We start from the raw sequence: 20,612 nt of genomic DNA on the forward strand, positions 1-20,612 counted from the left end.
GATCGGTGACATGGTCTATTGCTACTTGTCCAGAGAACTCGAGAATGTATTTGAGACTGATACTTGCACGCGCTTCTTATATGAACGGGACTGATACCACAAAGTATGAAAATGAGGCCATCACGCTTACCCAGTTTGGAAGGCTAATTCTTTAAATGTCTCAGGCGATAAAGACTTACATTTTAACTTGTTCCCTATCTAGGTAGCACGCCGAAGCCCTGGCCCTTCCTGTGCCCTATCCTTGGACTCCGGTTAATCTCACCTTTTTGTTCTCCGTGTAAACCAATATCATCTTTCCGATTAACGCGATAGTGCACACATTATTTGAGTGTATCTTTGCCACAATTTGGCTGGCTGCCGCGCTAGATGCCGGTGCTACTCTGTGGCATTGCGGCCACGCGGCATTTATTTAGTTAGCCTCAACCTTGAAATCCATCGCGGCAGAAGAGAGAAATTCGAACCAGGCTAATAGGGAATTAAAACAAAAAAACAATGTCGATAGAATCGTTTTTTATCAATCATCTATTGTCCCATTAGCATTAGCTGTCGACATGATTCAAAAGGCATTTGGAAAACCCGATGTGCGGACGGAGTATAAACAGGGCTCCGTCGGGCCAGCGCCACACTTAAATTAGGGCCAACATTCTGACGATGTTTATTCGTTCCCCAGGAAAAGTCAAGTGCCGAGTTCCTTGGGTTTCCGTACAGATAAGAGATAACGCCACGATTCGCCATTCTTCCAGTGTAACCCTCCCTGTGCGTGGGGCGATCGCGCGACCATCAATTTAGAGACAATACAAGCGAGTAGATATGAAATCGCATTGACCTGGCTTTGGCACTAAGAGGTAGTCTAATGGCATACTCTATTTAGCTATTTTTTTTTGGCTCAATAGGGTGGCTGGCGTCTCCTTTATCGCGCCATCTCCTTTATGCATTGCAACTGGTATCCACGTGAACCGGACGCCCCGGTCAAGATTAAAGCCACTTTTTTTGGGGGGTGTACAACATGTTGTTTTAATCTCCCTTGATGGAAGAGGAATTTCCTGAATCTCTTCCGGTCCATTTAATGTGTGGGCACTTAGGCTGAACACTTTGCATATGGCGTGCTGCATTAGAAACCCTGCATTCCAGTAACGATTTCGAGTTTCTTAAAGTTCACTTCAAGTTTTATCACGTCTCTTGGGATGTTCTTGGGGATGGTTTGGTGGCTGCCCTGTCATTCCTTCCTCGTGCCACCCATAGGCGCTAGAGGCTTGATTGCCACCAATTCGTAAGTGTCTTCATAATGTCTAATGGGAACGTGACAGGCCTTTTTCGCGTGAAATCCGGAGGCTGCACTTCAATATTGACTTGATGGTTGCATCCCGTTTTCTGACAAGTTCTTCTGTCAAGGTTCTGGAACCATAGGGGGTCGGGGGGATTGTCATAATCTGACACTCTGTGGAGAGCACAATTCGTTGGACCGGTGTCTTGCCCTAAAAAGGAACCTGCAAATGACCGGTCTCGCTAACCAACACAGTTCTTCTTCGCCTGATTGGAGAAACCACTTGTTCGCCGGGTTAAATTGCGCGATTTGATCAGCTCGGTAAAGCACGGCTTGACGAGGCGTAGATTGTATAGGTTGGCGGCTCGAGCGGGTCTTTACCAATGATTGAATCCCAATGAGGTCGAAACGCATTTTCACCTTGTAATATCTCCAGCCAAAGGACTCTCTTTATATGGAAGAGAGCGTCTTCACAATTTTCCAACCGTAGAGAAGTGCTCAAACCCCGTGCTCGCTCTTTAAACCGTGGATAGTTCGTTGTACCGGTTGATGCGACCATTCCAATTGCAAGAATCCAGATATCAAGCGAATCATATACCCGATGTGTCGATTCGAGTTCGTTAAGATGACCCATCAGCCGGGTGACAATCATGTCCATCATTGCTGCATGCGGGTAATATGTTGGTCCTTGGATGAGGAACATATAGAGTATAATGGTGTAGCGAATGCATTCGGTTATCGGGGAGGACTTGGTGTTGTCCGTGCCGGGTGTTGACAGTAACAGTCGATGTACGACAAAACAGGTGAGATCATGAAGCCTGGTGGTTGGGAATGGTATCTGCTGCGCCCACTGAAAGACGTTGCGGAGGCGGGTGAAGACATTCCTGACTTCATCGTCAATGCCAAGGTCGCTGATATCGTAAAGGTTCTCGGATAGGGCGATCCAGTCCAACTGCCATTCGGGGATGGGGGGTATGCCATCTCCAATACCGGCATCATCCTGGGTCTCGAATTGGGGATGGCCCATTATAAGCATGGACACCCTGGAGGGATGTCAGTAACATAGATGACGCAAGTGATGAAATGCCATCTTACCAGCTAATCATTCGCGCGGTCAGCGGACTGGTTTGTCGCACTGAATTGATGCCGCCTCTCATATCCACCAGTCTCCTAACTCCATTCACATGCATTTCGCTAATTTCGGTATTCCCTTTCCCAAACTAAATAGAAAAAAGGTCAGTGGTGGGTTAAAAAGTAAGAATTAGGGACATCTCACTTCGATCGTAGCCAGGGTGATGACAGAGTTCATAGTCCCGTCTTGTACAGCAAGGGACATATCGCCAATTTTAGATCGGAGCAGACTCACGGAGTCTGCCATGAGTATTTCGGAGGATTGGAAGCCTTTTTGGGCCAGACGTTCCTCGTCGAGACATGCCGTCTGCAGCGATACATGAAACAGTGCCGGGTCGCCCAGAGCCAGTGGCCACCAAGAGATGAGGAATGGATTTGAGGTTGCGTTCAGGTCAAGAGGGTAGTACTGAAATGCAATTTTATGGAGAACTGTACATGTGGTCTTAGTTTTGATCGACATGGATTAAAGGTGTACTTACAGCTATGGATGAGGCGTTGGACTTGTGCGCGGGGAAGTCTGGTCTGTGGATATGAATCAAAGGGATCAATGGACCCAATTCGGCTGCTTAGACTGCTGGTTGTATCGAGAGCACTGGCTAATCTGTCGTCCGGACCAGGCGTTGCCGTAACGTTCCATGGTATATTTGCATAGACACACTGGATTTCACGTTTAATACAGCGAGAGCAACGCGGGGCACGGAGGTCACAGCTGTGTTTTGCCTTAGCACATGCCGCGCAACTTCGACGAAGCGACTGAGGCATTGTGAAGCAGCGAGACTGAGCTGTGGGACTCGAGCCATTAAAATAAGGAGCGAATGTCAGCGGAATAGACTGCCCAGCCTATAATACACCGCCTTTGCCCTCGACCCGTTTCCCGCGTCGGATTTAGAGGCAACAAATCAACGGATGTTTTCAAGTGGACGGTTTGCTTGTAGAATCGAGAACCTTGCTTGAGGTCCCCGAATCTCTCTCGGTATCATTTCGCAGCTCTCAATATTCAAACTGCAACACATCTCGGCATATACTTACCAATCATGCGCTAACCTGAAGAGGACTAGATCCCGATTGACATCGGAGTCTAGTCCTAAATAGGCCGTGCCCTACACGATTGCAAAGGGGCCATACAATGAGAGCAATTTAGTCCGTTGTTTGTAGGAAACCTCGCTTTTGATGTGCCCCTGATATACTAGGGAATTTTACCTTATTTAGCTCAATTAATGCCTGTTTGTCCCCCTTTTCTTTCTCTACACCAATATCTGTCAGAAAACCTCAAGGTCTCCAAGATGGCTGCCGATATCTCTAACTGTTCAATCCCCCAACTTGAGTCGCGGACATTACTTCTTCACTCATCTCAGCAGGCTAGAAGCTGGCTGGACTCTCTTGCAGGATGGTCTACCTGGCAATATGTCGTGACCTTTCTACTTGCCGTGGTAGTCTATGACCAAGGTAACAAGGGATCACCAGTCTAGATGATATCATAATCCAGCTAATGTATCCAGTGATGTATATCAAGCGAAAGGGCTCTATTGCTGGTCCTCCCCTGAAGATCCCGCTCATGGGTCCGTTCATCCAGGCACTCCATCCCAAATTCGATGCGTATCTTGAACAGTGGGCCAGTGGGCCGCTGAGCTGTGTATCAGTCTTCCACAAGTATGGTTGAACGTTGCTGACGAAGCATCTTCCCGTATGTGCACTAACATAGCCTTGCAGATTCGTTGTTCTGGCCTCCGACCGAGACATCGCCCACAAGGTCTTCAAATCGCCGTCCTACGCCGAGCCATGCATTGTACCGATTGCGAAAGATATCCTCGGCCACAAATCATGGGTTTTTCTCCAAGGAAAGGCACACGCCGAGTACAGACGAGGATTAACTCCTCTGTTTACAAACCGGGCCATTTCTACCTACCTCCCAGTACAAGAGAAAGTATTGTCCGACTATTTTGATAAATTCGTCGCCACCAGCGAGGCGAACAAGGGACGGCCACTTCCTTTCATGGCTATGTTCCGCGAGATCAACTGTGCTCTGTCCTTGCGGACGTTCTTCGGTGACTACATCTCTCAAGCCGCAGTCAAGAAGATCGCAGACGATTTCTACCTTGCGACTGCTGCCCTGGAGCTAGTCAATGTTCCCCTATCTCTATACATCCCATTCACCAAGCCCTGGCTGGGAAAGCGAACAGCCGATGCCGTCCACGTCGAATTCGCAAAATGTGCAGCAGCATGCAAAGAAAACATGGCAACTGGCGCGACACCCACATGCATAGTAGACCACTGGGTACTGCACATGCTGAACTCGAAAAAGTATCAAGAGAAAGTCGCAGCAGGCGAAACAGACGCAGAAAAGCCAACGAACATGATCCGTGAATTCACCAACGAAGAAATCAGCGAAACACTATTCACCTTCCTCTTCGCATCTCAAGACGCCTCAAGCAGCGCAACAACATGGCTCTTCCAAATCCTCGCCCAACGTCCGGACGTCCTAAACCGACTCCGCGAAGAGAACCTAGCAGCACGAGGCGGCGACAAAACCAAACCCTTCGATCTACCCATGTTAGAGTCCCTCGTCTACACAAACGCAGTAATCAAAGAACTTCTCCGCCACAGACCCCCTGTCATCTTCGTCCCCTACCTAGCAACGAAGAACTTCCCCGTGACACCATCCTACACCGTCCCGAAAGGCTCGATGATCATCCCGTCTTGTTATCCTGCTCTGCACGACCCGAACGTCTACCCCAACCCCGACACGTTCGACCCGGAGCGTTGGATATCCGGGGATGCCGAGTCCAAGACTAAGAACTGGCTGGTGTTTGGGGCGGGGCCACATGATTGTCTGGCGAGGAAGTATGTGCCGCTCTCTATGGCTGGTATGATTGGGAAAGCGGCGCTAGAGCTCGATTGGGAGCATCACGCTACCGACAGGTCGGAGGAAATTCGGGTTTTTGCTACTTTGTTTCCAATGGTTGGTTTTTTTGACTCTCCGGGGTTTTCTCGGTGACTTTTTTTGTTGGGCTCGCCGGTGCTAACTTTTCTTTCTAGGATGAATGTCCATTGGTTTTTAAGAGGCGCTAGATTTGGAGGAATTTGTTATTTTGTTGTTAATTTTTACTAATTTTTTTTAAATTTCTTTTATATATTTTTTTTTGACGGGATAATCATCTCTCCATTGATTGGAGTTTACTTGTGGGAATGATGTTTTGTGTCTTGATCCACTGGTGGGGCAGCATTGGGGCATCTCAACGTGATAAACAGAGATTTTTCACACAATAATTTTGACTTTGGGGGGAAAGCTGGAGGGTGAAGTGAAAGTATTCCGTAGATAGAGTGGTAGAATCTGTGAAACAGTCCATGTTTTGGAAAATATTACTCGTTCATTGTACCCTAAAAGTAGAGTTTCATCATCGTAAAGCATATATACAGTCGCCAAAAATCAACAATTTAATATATATTCTAAGCAAGCTCCTTTTGCTCGACGCCTCCCTTCTCCTCCGTCATCCAAACGTCCACCTCAGCAGCCTCACCCTGGGGTAAGTGACGAGCCATGGACACAATGTCCCATGGAGTGGGTGCATCTCGGAACACATGGTTCAGAGCCTCCAGGTTGCGATTCATGGTCTCAGGGTAGAACAAGTAGACCGAGATGGGGATCAGGGCCGAGATAACGGTATACACAATGTAGTATTTGTAACCAATGGTATCGAGAGCGACGGGGGTGATCATGACCACCACAAAGTTCCACAACCAATGGTTCGCAGTCGAGATAGCGGACATAGCGACACGAAGGCGCATAGGAGCAACTTCGGTACAGTAGAGGAAGTTACCACCGAGGAAACCAACGGGATAGAAGGAGTTGAACAGGAAGATGAATACCGCCGACACAATCGAGGCAGTGTGGTTCTCGCCGAAGCTGTTGGTGATGGCGAGAACCATCATGCAGACAGACATACCAGCACCGGAGATCATGAAGATCTTTCGGCGACCGAGACGGTCAATAGCGAAGAAGGCAATGAAACTGCACAGGAACTTCCAGGTCATCGCGCACGAGGACAAAATGCGAGCCAAGTCACTGTCCATGTGGAGATTCTCTTCGAAGATGGTTGAAACGTAGGTTGAGATCAGGTTACCACCACACATCTGCTGGAAGAATTGCAGTGCGACACAAAGGCAGAATCGGTATAGCAGACGCTCTTCGTCAGGCTTGCTGAAGCTGAAGATATCCTTAAGCGAGGCGCTGTCGACGGAAACTTCAAGGGAGGTTTCGATACCGGAGATCTCAATACGGACGGCCTCATCGTCCTCGGACAACCCCTTGTAGGCAGCCAGACTGCTGGTAGCGTCGTCAATGCGGCCAACACGCACGAGCCAACGAGGAGACTCGGGGAGGAGGAAGACCGAAATAAGGACAACAAGAGAGAAGAAGAAAGAGATAGCTAGCGGGACACGCCATTGCAATGAACCGTCGATCTTACTCAGACCGAAGTCAATCCAATTGCATAGGGCATAACCTAAACAAATACAAATACCATCCACGACAACGTGCTGTCCACGATGTTTGGCTGATGTGCACTCAGACTGCCACACAGGGACGGCAACACTGAATTGGCCAACACCCAATCCGAGAATGACACGGCCGACGACGAATTGAGGAAGGCCATAGGCTGCGGTCTGCAGCACTTGGCCGATGATAGTGAGGATAGCACCCAAGAAAATAGTCCAGCGGCGACCGAGACGCTCACCGAACCATGTACAGGACAGGGCTCCAACCAGAGCACCTAGTTGGAAGGATGCAATAACGGCACCCTTCTTTGTAGAGTTTGTTGCACGCACAGCGTCCTCGGTGTTAATGGTGTCAATTTCCGGGAACACCTTCACCCAGCTCTGGAGAGTAGCGAGAGGGCCCAAGCCTGACTGGTTATAACCGAAAACAATGAAGGCAGGTGCAACGATAAGCAATGCCTGCGCTACGCGCAGGGCTTTACCTCGAAACAACATGGCCGGGATAGATAGCTGAGTAGAGGAAAGTCACTCTGGCAAGGGGAAAAAAACTCAAGGGAAGGTCGGTCTCGCCTACGGGTTTATACCCTTGGTCCCTTTGCTGGCGCCGTGGAGACCCCGCATCATGTAATCGTTTTAATTTCTGGCCGTGGGAGGACACAAAGTCCACAGTGGATCTATGTGGCCACCGCTGCTGGTCAGGTTTTTCAAACTCGAATGTGACTCGGTCACAGCGCCGACTCCACGGTAAGGTTTTGATCCCCGGTGAGAGAGCTGTGCCGGTTTGCCACTCCCGAGCCAACAGACGCCTGATCCACGGATGGGAGCCGAAAATCAGGGGTGTGGCGGGCTGACCTTGGTCAGAGGATCGTCCTGCGAGAATCGGAGGTATCCGGCACAGGTCCCTTCGCAACAAATTCTCGTTGAGAGGGCCGGGATATGGGCGGAAAATAATCTCCGTTGACACCATCGTATGCCGGGGAAACGCAGCTTCTGTCTTGGCTCTCGGCGTCAAGCGTGGGGTTTCGGTCGGTCATTGCCTAACTCGGGCCAGAAATCGGAGGCTCTCAAGGCTTGACTCTGGCTTGTTTCGGTGTGCCTGCGCCCCAGGAAACGTGGACATGCTTGGCGGCTTGGCTTCAAGCCCTACACAATCCCCACCCAGCTCGGTCACTTTCCGAATGTGTTTTGGTGAGAGCGATAGTGATTGGTAATGGCGAATGGCATGAGGTTGGGTAATCGAATTGCGCAAACGAAACAGAAGTCTGTCTCGGGCCACCTCATCTCGGGTGGAGACTTGAAGACTCGGAGATGGGGTACATCCCGGGGCCCCGGGTTGAGGTCGGGATAGGACGAGGTTCCCCTTGACAGGCAGAGTTGGGAGTTTTCATCGGACTCCGACTTTACCGGCCCGAGTCATGTCACCGCCTTTGCTTTGCCGTGGGCTTCAACTGCTATAACCATCAGGACTTAGAATATTTTCAAGTCCCATCACTTCGCGTCCTGTCTATCCCTGTAACGCCTTACGCGACACCAAGACATTGTCAATATTCGCTTCATCCCGAATGTTCTCCAAATGTCCGATCTCCGCAAATGTTGATCCTGGCCCCCACGGGGCTTGTCTTTCACATTTTGATTGCCCCAGCTCGCCGAGTTCCCCGGGTTATTTTCGAGTTCCATTCGTTTAGCCTTCGTACCCCCACTTACCAGGTCCTTCAAAGGGCATCCGAGCCAATTATGGCGTCAATCTGATATATCTGGAGCTGACTTTCCGACATCACCCTTCAGGAGACCCTGACCTTAAGCCAATATGACGTGTGATCCCTTTTAAACGCGGAGACAAGTGGAGGTCATGAACAAAGAAGTTTCTTAAGATGCGGAGACCGCGTCGACGTTAAGATCGCAATTTCCCGAAGTTCGAGACCGTTCGGCCCCATTTTCTGTGGTCTACGGGTGGTACAAGGATGAGCATAACTCGAATTGAGCGCATTATTCTTTCGGGTGCCCCGGCTTCTGGTTTCCCCGGAGCGACTAGATACGTGCACGCACAACTTGTCAATTGTCAATTGACTTTAAACTCTTCTTTGTCACATCATAATGCCGTCAGAATAACTAGATAGCGAGAGAGAGTGCCGGAATACCTTCCTTGTTGAGCTACGCTAGGCTGAAAACATATTGGAAATAGTTTCCAGATATTGGTTTGACTTCATGATTATCCAGGCATATCTCCGATATCATCCGTACTCCTGATTTTCCCGGGGGCAGCTTGTGTTCGAAGGTCCGTAGTATCTTAGCATAAGTACGCTAAAAAGTGGTAGGACCCCCTTGGTTCGTAGGATAGTGGCGGTATGGTGCACACTCCCAGGACGCGTATAGCTAAACGTGACGCGGGTCTGAACTCCATCCTAATACCATGATAATTACGGCATGTATAAATCAAGGCAGCAAACTGACCAAAATGAAGTATTTATACTTGCAGCTATTGAGCATTAACTTATGGATTTAAGTTATCGTCAAGACGATGAACAACTCATTGCAACTGTTAGGCAAAATCTCCTTCCCCGCCTTATCTTTAAGAAAAGGCGTCTTAAGTGTTATGTTATCAAAGCATAAAGCATTGAAAGACGTTGCAGATGGTAGGCTTTATGGAGAGAAATATTCAAGTCTTCTGATGACTTTGCTTCATGACTGGTTCCCGATTTTCGGAACTTGCGTAGGAAGTCAGCACCAGGCAAAGCTCGTAGATACAATTCACCGTCTACCAAGATATAAGTTAGCGTCAGAGCGAAACATCGTTTAGGCACAGGTATAGCCGTTAAAGTTGCAAAGATATGGTTGATATATGAGAGGAATGAGCCGTACAGGTAAGTCGGTCGATAAGCGCTATCACGATTGTGTGGATATCATTTATACGTCCAACTAGCCTAATCAACTTAGAATCAGTATATAGTGAGGTTAAGATCATTATTAAACCTGGGTCGCAAGTAGGAAGGCACGTTCCAGTATAGCTGAGCCCTCAAACCCTCGCCGTGAAATCATGATAAACTCCATAGGTTCTAGGTGGGGCTCTGGAATGGATAGTACCAGGCAAGAGAGTTCTCTCTGGTATTCAAATGGCAGGGCAGAGAAGAGATACTCGTCCCAGTCATCCGGTCGTACTCTATTCGCATACATGTATGTCATCCAAAGTTCGCACCATGGAGATACCAATCAGAAGTTTTCAATTGCTAACGCCAGGATTGTTGCGCGTTGAATAAGGGTAGTTGTGGCTAAATTCTAATCATATCACAGAATTGAAATCATTGCCGATAGGGCCGGACTTCCAGGTTTTGCGCGTTCGATGTCGGGGCTGAGTCAGTCTATCTAGAATAATTCGAGAAAATGAAACCTTCAAAGTTCAGTACAGAACTTCTAACTGTAATCTGTGAAATTCCACCTAGGAAGCATCCCAATAAGTACCTAAGCTTTGGTATCCGAGGCTGAGCCTCAGCGCCATCATAAGAGGCTCAAATTGGAATGCCCATCGGGGTTCCAGTACAGTGACATGTAGCACGCCCCTCCTTAATGCGACATCAACGCCTGTCTGTTTTGCTGTTGCAAGTAGTGTCAGCTGAATTAAAGTAGTCCCATACAAAAGATCATTGACAAAGTCCATTGGAAGTCGGAACATAGGCAGAATAGTAGAGCGGTCTGTGATTGAACCAATAACAAACTTCCTTCCTAATGACCTCACATTGCTGTCCTGAGATCTTTCCTTCATTGCCTCCCCAAGTTTGTACAGCAAAGCACAATGGATACAGAACCAGACGTTGTGCATGAATCCCTCTTTCGCCCAGCAAAAAAGCGCAAGTTCATGCGCCGACGTCCCGATCATGAAACCCCAGAAACATCCGACGCCGATCTTGCCCCCAGTCCCGCAAACCAAAACAACCAAAGTCCCGACAGGCTATCGCAGGCCGATGGCCCTATTACCACAAAAGCTGCTGCGAGCCGGCGCTTACGTCCAATCCGAAAGGGTGGGATCGGGTTCTCTACCACATCGCGACTAGGAAATGAACAAAGCCGACAACTAGCCCTCGGGCCAGCATCTGGAGATCCGGATCAAGAGAAGATCCAAGCTATGAATGAACGGTTCACTGGATATACTGGCCAGACTGTGGATGTCGACAGGCACATGTATGAACCCTTGCTACAATTGACCTCCGATCCGTTCGATGTGGACTAACGAGATAAGGATGGCATACATAGATTCCGAAATGGCCAAGCGCTACCAACCTGAGCTCCAGGCAGGGAATCCAGATGTCAGTCAAACAAAGCACGAAGAAACATCCAGCGGGTTATCAGTGCCCGGTCAGAAACAACGCGAGCCTGCGTCCCTAGGCAAACTCCATGAAATCGATCTCGGCCACGAAGCAACATTGCGGAACATTGCGCGAACGGAAGCTGCGACTCGGAAACTTGCAGGAGAAGAAGACGTGCCGACACCGAGAGAAACCCCAGTACCGGGGACGAGTCGCTCTGGTCCGGATGGGAAGCCTTGGCGGAATCGCAAGCAGAGGACAGATGCGGACATTGAAAGAGATCGTCTTGTGGAAGAAGTCCTACGCGAAAGCAAATGTGTGTGGTACCCGAACGTGAATTTTGAAGGGTCTTTGCTAACTCTGGCCGTTATAGTGGATGTCTACGAAGATCCCGAGGATGAAACACATCTAGATGATCAAGCTGCTGATGATCGAATCGCTGAGCAATTTCGACGAGATTTTATGGATGCAATTCAGTCCCGTCGCCGGACTACAAAACCTGCACCCAAGGTTGCCGAGGGGCCTCGGGGACCAAAGCTGGGAGGCAGCCGGAGTGCCAGAGCTGCTATGCGGGAAACGCAGACAAAGCCAGGACACAAATGATTGTCATGTTCCTTTTGGGCAAATGAGCCCTTTGTCTGATACTAATGTCTCTTTTTATGTGGCATGTATTTTTTTTAGTCGATACCTACAAGATACCATCATGATATTGCATAATTTGCTGATTCTCTGTCACAAGTAACTAAAGTTATTGAGATGTATCTACAGGCAAGGCGGCTCCCCCAGGTTATCGGTGCACATAGATATGCCTTCTGGCCTTGTCCTGAGAGGTCGCTGGTTTGCTAAAACCCAAATATTTAGGCTTTTCTAGCTGATGTCGATATCTAATATCCTTTGGGCTCTCTGTAAACAAATCACTCTTCGGCGTGGGTGTGAAAATTCCAAAATGGGTTGAAGATGTCTCATTCTTAATCTCAACATGGTAAATATATAATGGCCGACCCCAGGCACTTGCTCATCACATATCAACAACACAACACAACACCCATAAAACTAGGCCAAGCATATCTGTATCAAGTCCCTGCAATCACAATAGCCTGATGCAATGTCTTCGAATGAATCGCCAGGCGGTATTTGAAGCCGATATAACCACGTGACCTGATGCATATGACTAAGCTCTCAGGTGATGCCAATCGACCGAGACAGCTGAAGCAAACAACTGCAAAAAGACGGCCCTTCCCTGCCTCAAACCAGCCCCATCCATTGCTCGTCGCTTTCGCATGAGAACGGACATTTGGCCCTCTCGTCAAGAATTGTTGCATAAGACAACCGCGATCGCGACCCATACCCTCCAACATCCCTGCGCAACCGCAATGAACCCTTCCAACCCACCTCAAGCTGCCGAGTATGGCGGAGGTACGTGATTCTAATACCATGCCAATTGCGCCCACTGCGATTTGAGTAATTGGACTGGCACCGCTCTGCAAGATGCTAATCTCACGTGTATAGACGAGGTGTCCGCCATTGTCCTGGACCCAGGATATGCAACCACTCGCGCAGGCTTCGCTGGTGAAGATGCCCCCAAGTCACTGATCCCTACTTACTACGGAAAATACAACGCCGACGGACAAGAAAAGCTTATCTACGGCGATGATATCTTCGTTACCCCGCGACCCGGTCTGTCCATCCACAACCCCATCAACAAGGATGGAATCGTCGAGGATTGGGATATGGCAGAGAAGGTGTGGGAGCACTCATTCACTTCACGACTCACCGGCACGAAACCAGGCAATCCATTCCAGAATGGATTGAACGACATTCCTAGCGAAGAGCTGCCAACAGAGATGGAGGTGGAGTCGGATGAGAAGCCTCTCTCAGACAGCCCATTGTTGATGACGGAGCCTGGATGGAACCCGACCAAGGCGCGTGAGAAGACTATTGAAATCGCAATGGAGAAATGGGATACCCCGGCTTTCTATCTGGCGCGCACTGGTGTTCTTGCTGCGTATGTACTAGGTCTATCCGCTGTGTTGATTATTCGCTGACTTCTTTGTAGTTTTGCTTCTGGCAAGGCCTCCGCCCTTGTAGTCGACATTGGCGCTTCTAACATTTCCATTACCCCAATCCACGATGGCATGATCCTGAAGCGTGGTGTGCAACACTCCCCGCTTGGAGGTGACTACATCTCTTCGCAGATCAACGCATTGTTCAAATCTAACTCCCCGCAACCGATCACAATTACGCCGCACTACCTTATCAGCGCAAAGGCTGCCGTCGAAGCTGGCCAGACACCCCAGGCGAAATACAAGACTTTCCCCGCCGACAAGGCACCCGATGCGTCATACCGCGCTCTTCTCGAGGAGCGCACACTGGGCGAGTTCAAGGAATGTGTTGTTCAGGTGTGGCCTGGGCCGACCAGACTCTCTGCCTTGGGTCCCACGGGCGTTTCCAACGAGGATATGGCCCGTACCTCCCCCGGCCGCCCCTTCGAGTTCCCCGATGGCTACAACCAAGTCTTTGGTGTCGAGCGCTTCCGCGTGGTAGAATCGCTGTTCGATGCCAAAGCTGCCATTCCCGACCCCGAATCCTCTTTCGCTCCCCCGACTCCCGCCCAGACCATTCCAGAATTGGTCAAGGCCTCTTTGGCCGGTGTTGATGTGGATATCCGTCCCCACTTGTTGGCCAATGTCGTTGTGACCGGCGGCTCAAGCTTGCTCTATGGCTTCACGGACCGTCTGAACCATGAGCTTATGCAGATGTTCCCTGGCCCCAGAGTCCGTGTCACTGCCCCTGGTAACACCTCTGAGCGGCGCTTCGGCTCCTGGATCGGAGGAAGTATCCTGGCCAGTCTGGGAACCTTCCACCAGATGTGGATCTCGAAGAAGGAGTACGAGGAGCATGGACCTAACATCGTGGAGAAGCGTTGCAAATGATCTCACATCTTCGCATCTGAGTCCTGTTAATCTGGTTTGATTTGATGTTTACGGGCGTTCTTGCGCTATCTAGGGCGCGAAGGGATAGGCACACTTGCTCTGGCCAACAAAACCGATCTTAGATATTTTTGTGTACGACTAATGCCACTTGATTTCTCGATTTGAGAATAACATGATATGTTGTGTAGACACGGGGTTCCTCCGAGGCCTGTATTAACGTTAACTTGTTGACTGTACTTATGCGTTGGCTGCCAGCGCATCCATGCAGGGTGGCCCGTGTTTCAACTTATTTATCTGTCAATTTCCCCCAGTTCTACGAAGTCCCCTCCAGATTAGACTTCAAACCGAGTCGAGTGAGAAACGTAACCAAGGTGTATCATTATCAACATGCAAATCACAAATATCAGACTACATCGTCAAGGTCGTTACATCCGCTGCAAGCCACAAAAACAACAGAAACACGCTAGAGTCTACAAGATATGAAAACAATCCAAACAATGCAAGACATCCAAAGCGCAAAACGTACAAGAGGGATATCGTGAGTCGAAAAAGTCAAGAATATCACAGCTGACCCAAAACAACCCCAGTCTTCATCTACTAGCCCGATGAATCAACCAATGCAGAACAGCATCGAGATTGGTCTCCTCCTTCGCACTAATCCCGTAGCAGCTTACTTCTCGATGAGTGATGGATTTCAGGTCCATCGCTTCAATCAACTCATCCACGGATAGCTTCTCCGGGAGATCGGATTTGTTCCCGAGCACCAGTAGCGGGATGCTGTCCAGCGTGGGCTTCTTCATTAGGTCGTGCAGCTCTTCTGTCGCTACTGGTAGTGCGGCGCGGTCTGCTGCGTCCACGATGTACCTGTCTCACTGCGTCAGCGTGCCCCGTGTCCGGAGATGGGACTGAGAGATACGAGTCTTACACGATCGCGTTGACGCCTCGGCAATACCGTTCCCACATCGGCCTGAACCTGGGCTGGCCGCCGAGATCCCAGCTTAACAGGAATATTAGTGATGTCGTTTGTTAAATAAGGTGGAGGGGGGACATACCATTTGAGGGTCACATGGCCCTTTTGGACTCTTTTTGTGTTGAACCCGATTGTTGGGATCGAGCTGCCAAGTACACACCGTGATGAGATACAGCTGACAGGTTGGGTTAGATGGTACATAACTTACTCGACAGTGAACTCGCCGCCCTGCACCCGGTCAGCAACTCAGTTCGGATGGAAAATACATGGGATCTTGATATCGAGGATGGGGGAGGAGGAGAGGGGGTAACATACCGCCAATACACGCAGCAGTGAGGACTTTCCGGCATTCTGAAGGCCGATCATGGTGACATCCATCTCCGTGGCCCTGGATACTTTAGCAGGCTTTCATCCTGGGATGGGCCGTCCACTTACCAGAATACCCTTAGAAGCCAGTCATAGATAGTGCGGAAAATGGCAGCCATGGTGAAATATGAAAACAAAAAAAAGAAAAAAACAAAAAGGAGAGAGATCAAAACAAGCTCAGCTGCCAGCAGCGGAGAGGCTTATGAAAGAGGTGGGGTCGAAGCCGATGAGGTTTGGACATAACCGCCCGCGGCAAGTCAAAACTACGCTTTCAGGCGCTTAGGCTGGAACCCGTAGCGTAGGAACTATTTCGTCATTCTATTTGATTTTAATTGTATGGTAATTAAATTGTATATGGCGGGGCTAAGAAATTACTGGCGTATCTAGGCTTGAAGGAACATACAGTAGATTACGTAGGAATATGAACATAAGCAGGTACATGAACGTCAAAGGACAAGGAACAGGAGACTAAGGAAGTACCGTTAGCCTTGGAGAATACGGTAGTATGGCCTAATGTGGCCTCAGGCCGCACTACATATCACCACGTGATGATAACTCGGTTCCACCTCGAAAAATTTCCCCAAGCAGAACGGAACGGACTTGCTTTTCTGTCGTCTGGCAGCTGCCATTGTCGGTTCAATCCCCTTGGGTTCAAGCATTTTATACTCTTGGGAGGCTGTGGAACTGCATTCCTGACATTGTCATCCCATTTTCATTCCCCCATTTACCGTGACCTTTGCAAGCTTTTTTTTATCTATACAATACCAGCCAAGAGCTGCGGATTTCCACCATGGCCCCTGCCGCCACAGACACCCAGTGGTCGGTGGACTACGACACCCTGCGACGGGAGAACCTGTTCCAGAATCCTCCCACGGATCACACAGCCTACCCGTCGCTGGCCGAGTCGATTCGGCCGCATATCGATTCTTTCAATGCACTCTTCGAGGATAGCAAGATTATGGAGGCTGGATTGAGAGATATCGGTACCAAGACTTTTCTCGATGGAGAGCTCGAGACCTATGAACAGAAAAAGGCCCGTCAAGCCGAGGGTCTTCGCCCACCGAAGCGGAATCGTCTGAACGTCCGCGTGCGAGAAATCTTCCTCGAGAAGCCCACCCTGCCCCCCACAAACAAGTTCGCAACCCGCAACCGTGAAATATATCCCTCAGAATGCCGAGAGCGCCATGCGACATACCGTGGTAAGCTCCGTGCTCGTCTCGAGTACCAGGTCAACAACGGCGACTGGATGGAGTCCGTCCGCGAGCTGGGTAACGTCCCCATCATGGTGCGCACCAACCGGTGTCACCTGGAGAAGGCCACTCCCGAGGAGCTTGTGCGCCACAAGGAGGAATCTGAGGAGCTGGGTGGTTTCTACATTGTTAACGGTAATGAGAAGCTGATCCGTATGCTGATCGTCGGCAAGCGCAACTTCCCCATGTCCATCATTCGTGGTTCATTCGTGAAGCGTGGTCAGTCTTACACAAAGTTCGGTGTTCAAATACGATCAGTTCGTCCCGATCAGACATCGCAGACCAATGTGCTTCATTACCTCTCCGATGGAAACGTGACCTTCCGTTTCTCATGGCGCAAGAACGAATATCTCATCCCTGTGATGATGATTCTCAAGGCGCTCGCTGAGACCAACGACCGCGAAATCTTCGAATCCATTGTCGGCGGTGCTCAGTCTAAGGGCATGAAGAACACCTTCGTCACAGACCGAGTCGAGCTTCTCCTGAGAACCTACCATGCCTACCAGAAGCACAGCCAGTACGACTGCCGGTCCCACCTGGGTAAGGCTTTCCGCCCTGTTCTTGGTGTCCCTGCGGACATGCCCGACGAGGAAGTTGGCACAGAGTTTCTCCGCAAGGTCGTTCTCCCTCATCTTGGAAACGAGAATGTCACAGAGTCTCAGGACTGGGACAAGTTCAAGATGATCACCTTTATGATCCGGAAGTTGTACTCCACCGTCGCAGGTGACTGTGCTCCTGACAACCCCGATGCTGTCTCCAACCAGGAAATCCTGCTTGGTGGCTTCCTGTACGGTATGATCCTCAAGGAACGTATCGAGGAATGGCTTCGATCATTTGGACCTATCGCTAGAGACTGGTCTATTCGCAACAACGGTGCCAAATTCACCGATTCAGCATTTGAGCGGGACTTCCTCTCCAAGATCGTCAAAAGATCCAACGAGAACATCGGTAATGCGCTCGAGTATTTCCTTTCTACCGGTAACTTGGTCAGTCCTACAGGTCTTGATTTGCAGCAAACCTCTGGTTACACTGTCATTGCCGAGAAGATCAACTTCTACCGTTTCATCAGTCACTTCCGCATGATTCACCGTGGTAGTTTCTTCGCCCAATTGAAGACTACTACCGTCCGTAAGCTGCTACCAGAGAGTTGGGGTTTCCTTTGTCCTGTGCACACTCCTGATGGATCGCCTTGTGGTCTGCTTAACCATTTGGCGCACAAGTGTTTGATTTCTACCGGTGACCTGGAAGTCTCTCACCTACCTCGACTTTTGGTCCAGCTTGGTATTCGGTCCGAGTCTTCTGTGGCAATTGACGAGAGTGTGGTTGTACAGTTGGATGGCCGAATTATTGGTTACTGCTCCCCGAAGCAAGCCCAGAGAATTGCCGACACCGTTCGGTACTGGAAGGTCGAAGGAAAGCACAACATCCCCCGTGAATTGGAAGTCGGATACGTCCCAAACTCAGCCGGTGGACAATACCCCGGTGTCTACATGTTCTCCCAGTCCGCAAGGATGTACCGACCTGTCAAGTACCTGGCTTCCGACAAGCTGGACTTCGTGGGTCCATTCGAGCAGCCCTTCATGGAGATTGCCTGTGTCGAGTCTGATCTGATCCCCGGTCTCTCAACACACATCGAGTTCACCCCGACCAACATCCTGTCAATCGTCGCCAACATGACCCCCTTCTCCGACTACAACCAATCTCCCCGTAACATGTACCAGTGTCAGATGAGCAAACAGACCATGGGTACACCGGGTACCTCAATCGCATACCGTACGGACAACAAGCTGTACCGCATTCAGACTGGTCAAACGCCAATTGTCCGGCCACCACTGTACAACGCCTACGGTCTGGACAACTTCCCCAACGGTATGAACGCAGTTGTTGCCATTATCTCTTACACCGGATACGACATGGACGACGCCATGATTATCAACAAGTCCGCCCACGAGCGCGGCTTCGGTCATGGTACAGTCTACAAGACCAAGGTTCACACCTTGGCCGAGGGCGACTCCAAGCGCAGCAAGTCCAAACGCGATGTCACCAAGCTGTTTGGATTCGCTCCCGGCGACGAGATCAAGGAGCAGGTGCGAGCCATCCTCGACGAGGATGGACTGCCTCACCTGGGTGCTCGCGTCAAGGAGGGAGACAAGATCGCCGCCTGGCACAATGTCCGCTTCGATCCTGCCTCCGACTCGTTCGTCAACGTCGACGGTATCACTCACTACATGAAGTACAAGGATGCTGAGGAGGGATACATCGACAGCATTCGTATCATGGGATCCGAGAATGGCAACGAGCCCATGCAATCCCTCAGTGTCAAGTACCGCATTCCCCGAAAGCCGGTCATTGGTGACAAGTTCTCCTCTCGTCACGGTCAGAAGGGTGTCTTGTCACAGCTCTGGCCTGCGGTCGACATGCCCTTCTCCGAGAGCGGCATGCAGCCCGATCTGATTATCAACCCTCACGCTTTCCCATCCCGTAAGTTCCCACTTCAATCTACCTCCATCCCACACATCTAACACTTCACAGGTATGACAATCGCTCAGATGATCGAGTCTATGGCCGGAAAGGCCGGTGCCATGCACGGTCTCCCCCAAGACTCAACACCCTTCCAATTCTCCGAAGAGAACACCGCAACCGACTACTTCGGCGAGCAGCTCCGCAAAGCCGGCTACAACTACTACGGCAATGAGCCCCTGTACAGTGGAATCACAGGCCGCGAATTCTCCGCCGACATCTACATGGGCCTGGTCTACTACCAGCGTCTGCGTCACATGGTGAACGACAAGTTCCAAGTGCGAACCACCGGTCCCGTCAACGCCCTAACCGGCCAGCCCGTGAAGGGTCGTGCCAAGGGTGGTGGTATCCGTGTCGGAGAGATGGAGCGTGATTCCCTGATTGCCCACGGCGCCGCCTTCCTCCTGCAAGATCGTCTGATGAACTGTTCCGACGCCCAGCATACCTGGATCTGTCGCTCTTGTGGTTCTTTCCTCTCCACCCAGGTCGCCGTCTCTGGCTCGTCCCGTTCCCGTGCTGCTATTAACCCCGGTGCTGCTGCCGCCGCTGCTAAGGCTGCTCCTAACCAGCAGAGTCACTCTCACGCTGCTGGCGCCGTTGGTGCTGTTGGAGGTGTGGCTGGTATTGTGCGTTGTCGTCGTTGTGCCCGCGAGGCTGTCTTTGATGACTCCCGTGCTGAGGTCTGGGAGGATGGTAATGGGCAGCGCTTTGTTGGTGGTGACAATGTTACGATTGTTGCTGTGCCTGGTGTGCTCCGCTACTTGGATGTTGAGTTGGCTGCTATGGGTATCCGCATGAAGTTCTGGGTGGATAACTGATAGACCAGTCTCTCTGGCTGGAGTAAAAAATTCTCTTATTTTTTTTTTGCTTGTCATAGGTGGCGTATACCTGGTTTTTAATGATTATACTCAGATGCGTTTGTTTCTTTTTGCAAATATTTCTTCATGTACGATCAGCATACAGCAGAATCAAGTGTTCAAAAAAGATGTTTTTGTAGACTGATCATACCTAGATGGAGTTTTTACAGCTTATACCGAAGGTGACTACAAATCAGCCAGAAGAAACCTTGGAACCTTGGAAGAATCAAGTTCAATATCCAGCAACAGAAACTGGGAATGCCCAGTAAATTAAATCCCCGAAACGAAGTTAAACCTCATTATGCTACAGTCGTAGGCCACAAGTCCTTTTACATCCCCACCTTTATAATACCTACATGATGAACCTGAGGCATTCGAAATGAGCAAAAAAGAGGCGAAAAAAAAGAGAGGCTAAAGTAGGTCGAACAGACGCATGAAACGGTATCCTCGCTTCGCGGCTTTCGTGTACTGCCCAAAACTTCGTCAGTGGCACTGCATACAAATTTATGAACCCTGTTGTATTAAAACA

At 50.0% G+C, this 20,612-nt stretch overlaps 6 protein-coding genes across 6 annotated transcripts; 4 read left to right on the plus strand and 2 right to left on the minus strand.

Moving 5' to 3' along the window:
• Positions 1–1,577: 1,577 nt before the first annotated feature.
• Positions 1,578–3,157, minus strand: PENARI_c011G01838 (Zn(II)2Cys6 transcription factor; the record flags this gene model as incomplete). The annotated part of the gene is made up of 4 exons (XM_022632515.1): positions 1,578–2,307; positions 2,360–2,484; positions 2,541–2,824; positions 2,875–3,157. The coding sequence occupies 4 exons, from the start codon at positions 3,155–3,157 to the stop codon at positions 1,578–1,580; spliced, it is 1,422 nt and encodes a 473-aa protein (XP_022487579.1).
• Positions 3,158–3,678: 521 nt separating this feature from the next.
• Positions 3,679–5,464, plus strand: PENARI_c011G05232 (uncharacterized protein; the record flags this gene model as incomplete). Its single annotated transcript, XM_022632594.1, has 4 exons — positions 3,679–3,841; positions 3,895–4,045; positions 4,106–5,354; positions 5,432–5,464. 4 exons carry the CDS (start codon positions 3,679–3,681, stop codon positions 5,462–5,464), a joined length of 1,596 nt encoding a protein of 531 aa, XP_022487497.1.
• Positions 5,465–5,842: 378 nt separating this feature from the next.
• Positions 5,843–7,384, minus strand: PENARI_c011G12536 (sugar porter family MFS transporter; the record flags this gene model as incomplete). Its single annotated transcript, XM_022632774.1, has 1 exon — positions 5,843–7,384. The coding sequence occupies one exon, from the start codon at positions 7,382–7,384 to the stop codon at positions 5,843–5,845; it is 1,542 nt and encodes a 513-aa protein (XP_022487526.1).
• Positions 7,385–10,676: 3,292 nt separating this feature from the next.
• PENARI_c011G12000 (telomere length and silencing 1 family protein) lies at positions 10,677–11,790 on the plus strand (the record flags this gene model as incomplete). Its single annotated transcript, XM_022632763.1, has 3 exons — positions 10,677–11,062; positions 11,121–11,503; positions 11,561–11,790. The coding sequence occupies 3 exons, from the start codon at positions 10,677–10,679 to the stop codon at positions 11,788–11,790; spliced, it is 999 nt and encodes a 332-aa protein (XP_022487624.1).
• Positions 11,791–12,560: 770 nt separating this feature from the next.
• On the plus strand, positions 12,561–14,120 carry PENARI_c011G11093 (actin family protein; the record flags this gene model as incomplete). The annotated part of the gene is made up of 3 exons (XM_022632740.1): positions 12,561–12,603; positions 12,697–13,192; positions 13,244–14,120. 3 exons carry the CDS (start codon positions 12,561–12,563, stop codon positions 14,118–14,120), a joined length of 1,416 nt encoding a protein of 471 aa, XP_022487608.1.
• Positions 14,121–16,246: 2,126 nt separating this feature from the next.
• PENARI_c011G05708 (DNA-directed RNA polymerase I core subunit RPA135) lies at positions 16,247–20,044 on the plus strand (the record flags this gene model as incomplete). The annotated part of the gene is made up of 2 exons (XM_022632606.1): positions 16,247–19,187; positions 19,239–20,044. The coding sequence occupies 2 exons, from the start codon at positions 16,247–16,249 to the stop codon at positions 20,042–20,044; spliced, it is 3,747 nt and encodes a 1,248-aa protein (XP_022487395.1).
• Between the last annotated feature and the right edge of the window lie 568 nt (positions 20,045–20,612).

Source organism: Penicillium arizonense (assembly GCF_001773325.1).
Source record: "Penicillium arizonense strain CBS 141311 chromosome Unknown PENARI_contig011, whole genome shotgun sequence".
NCBI lineage: Eukaryota > Fungi > Ascomycota > Eurotiomycetes > Eurotiales > Aspergillaceae > Penicillium > Penicillium arizonense.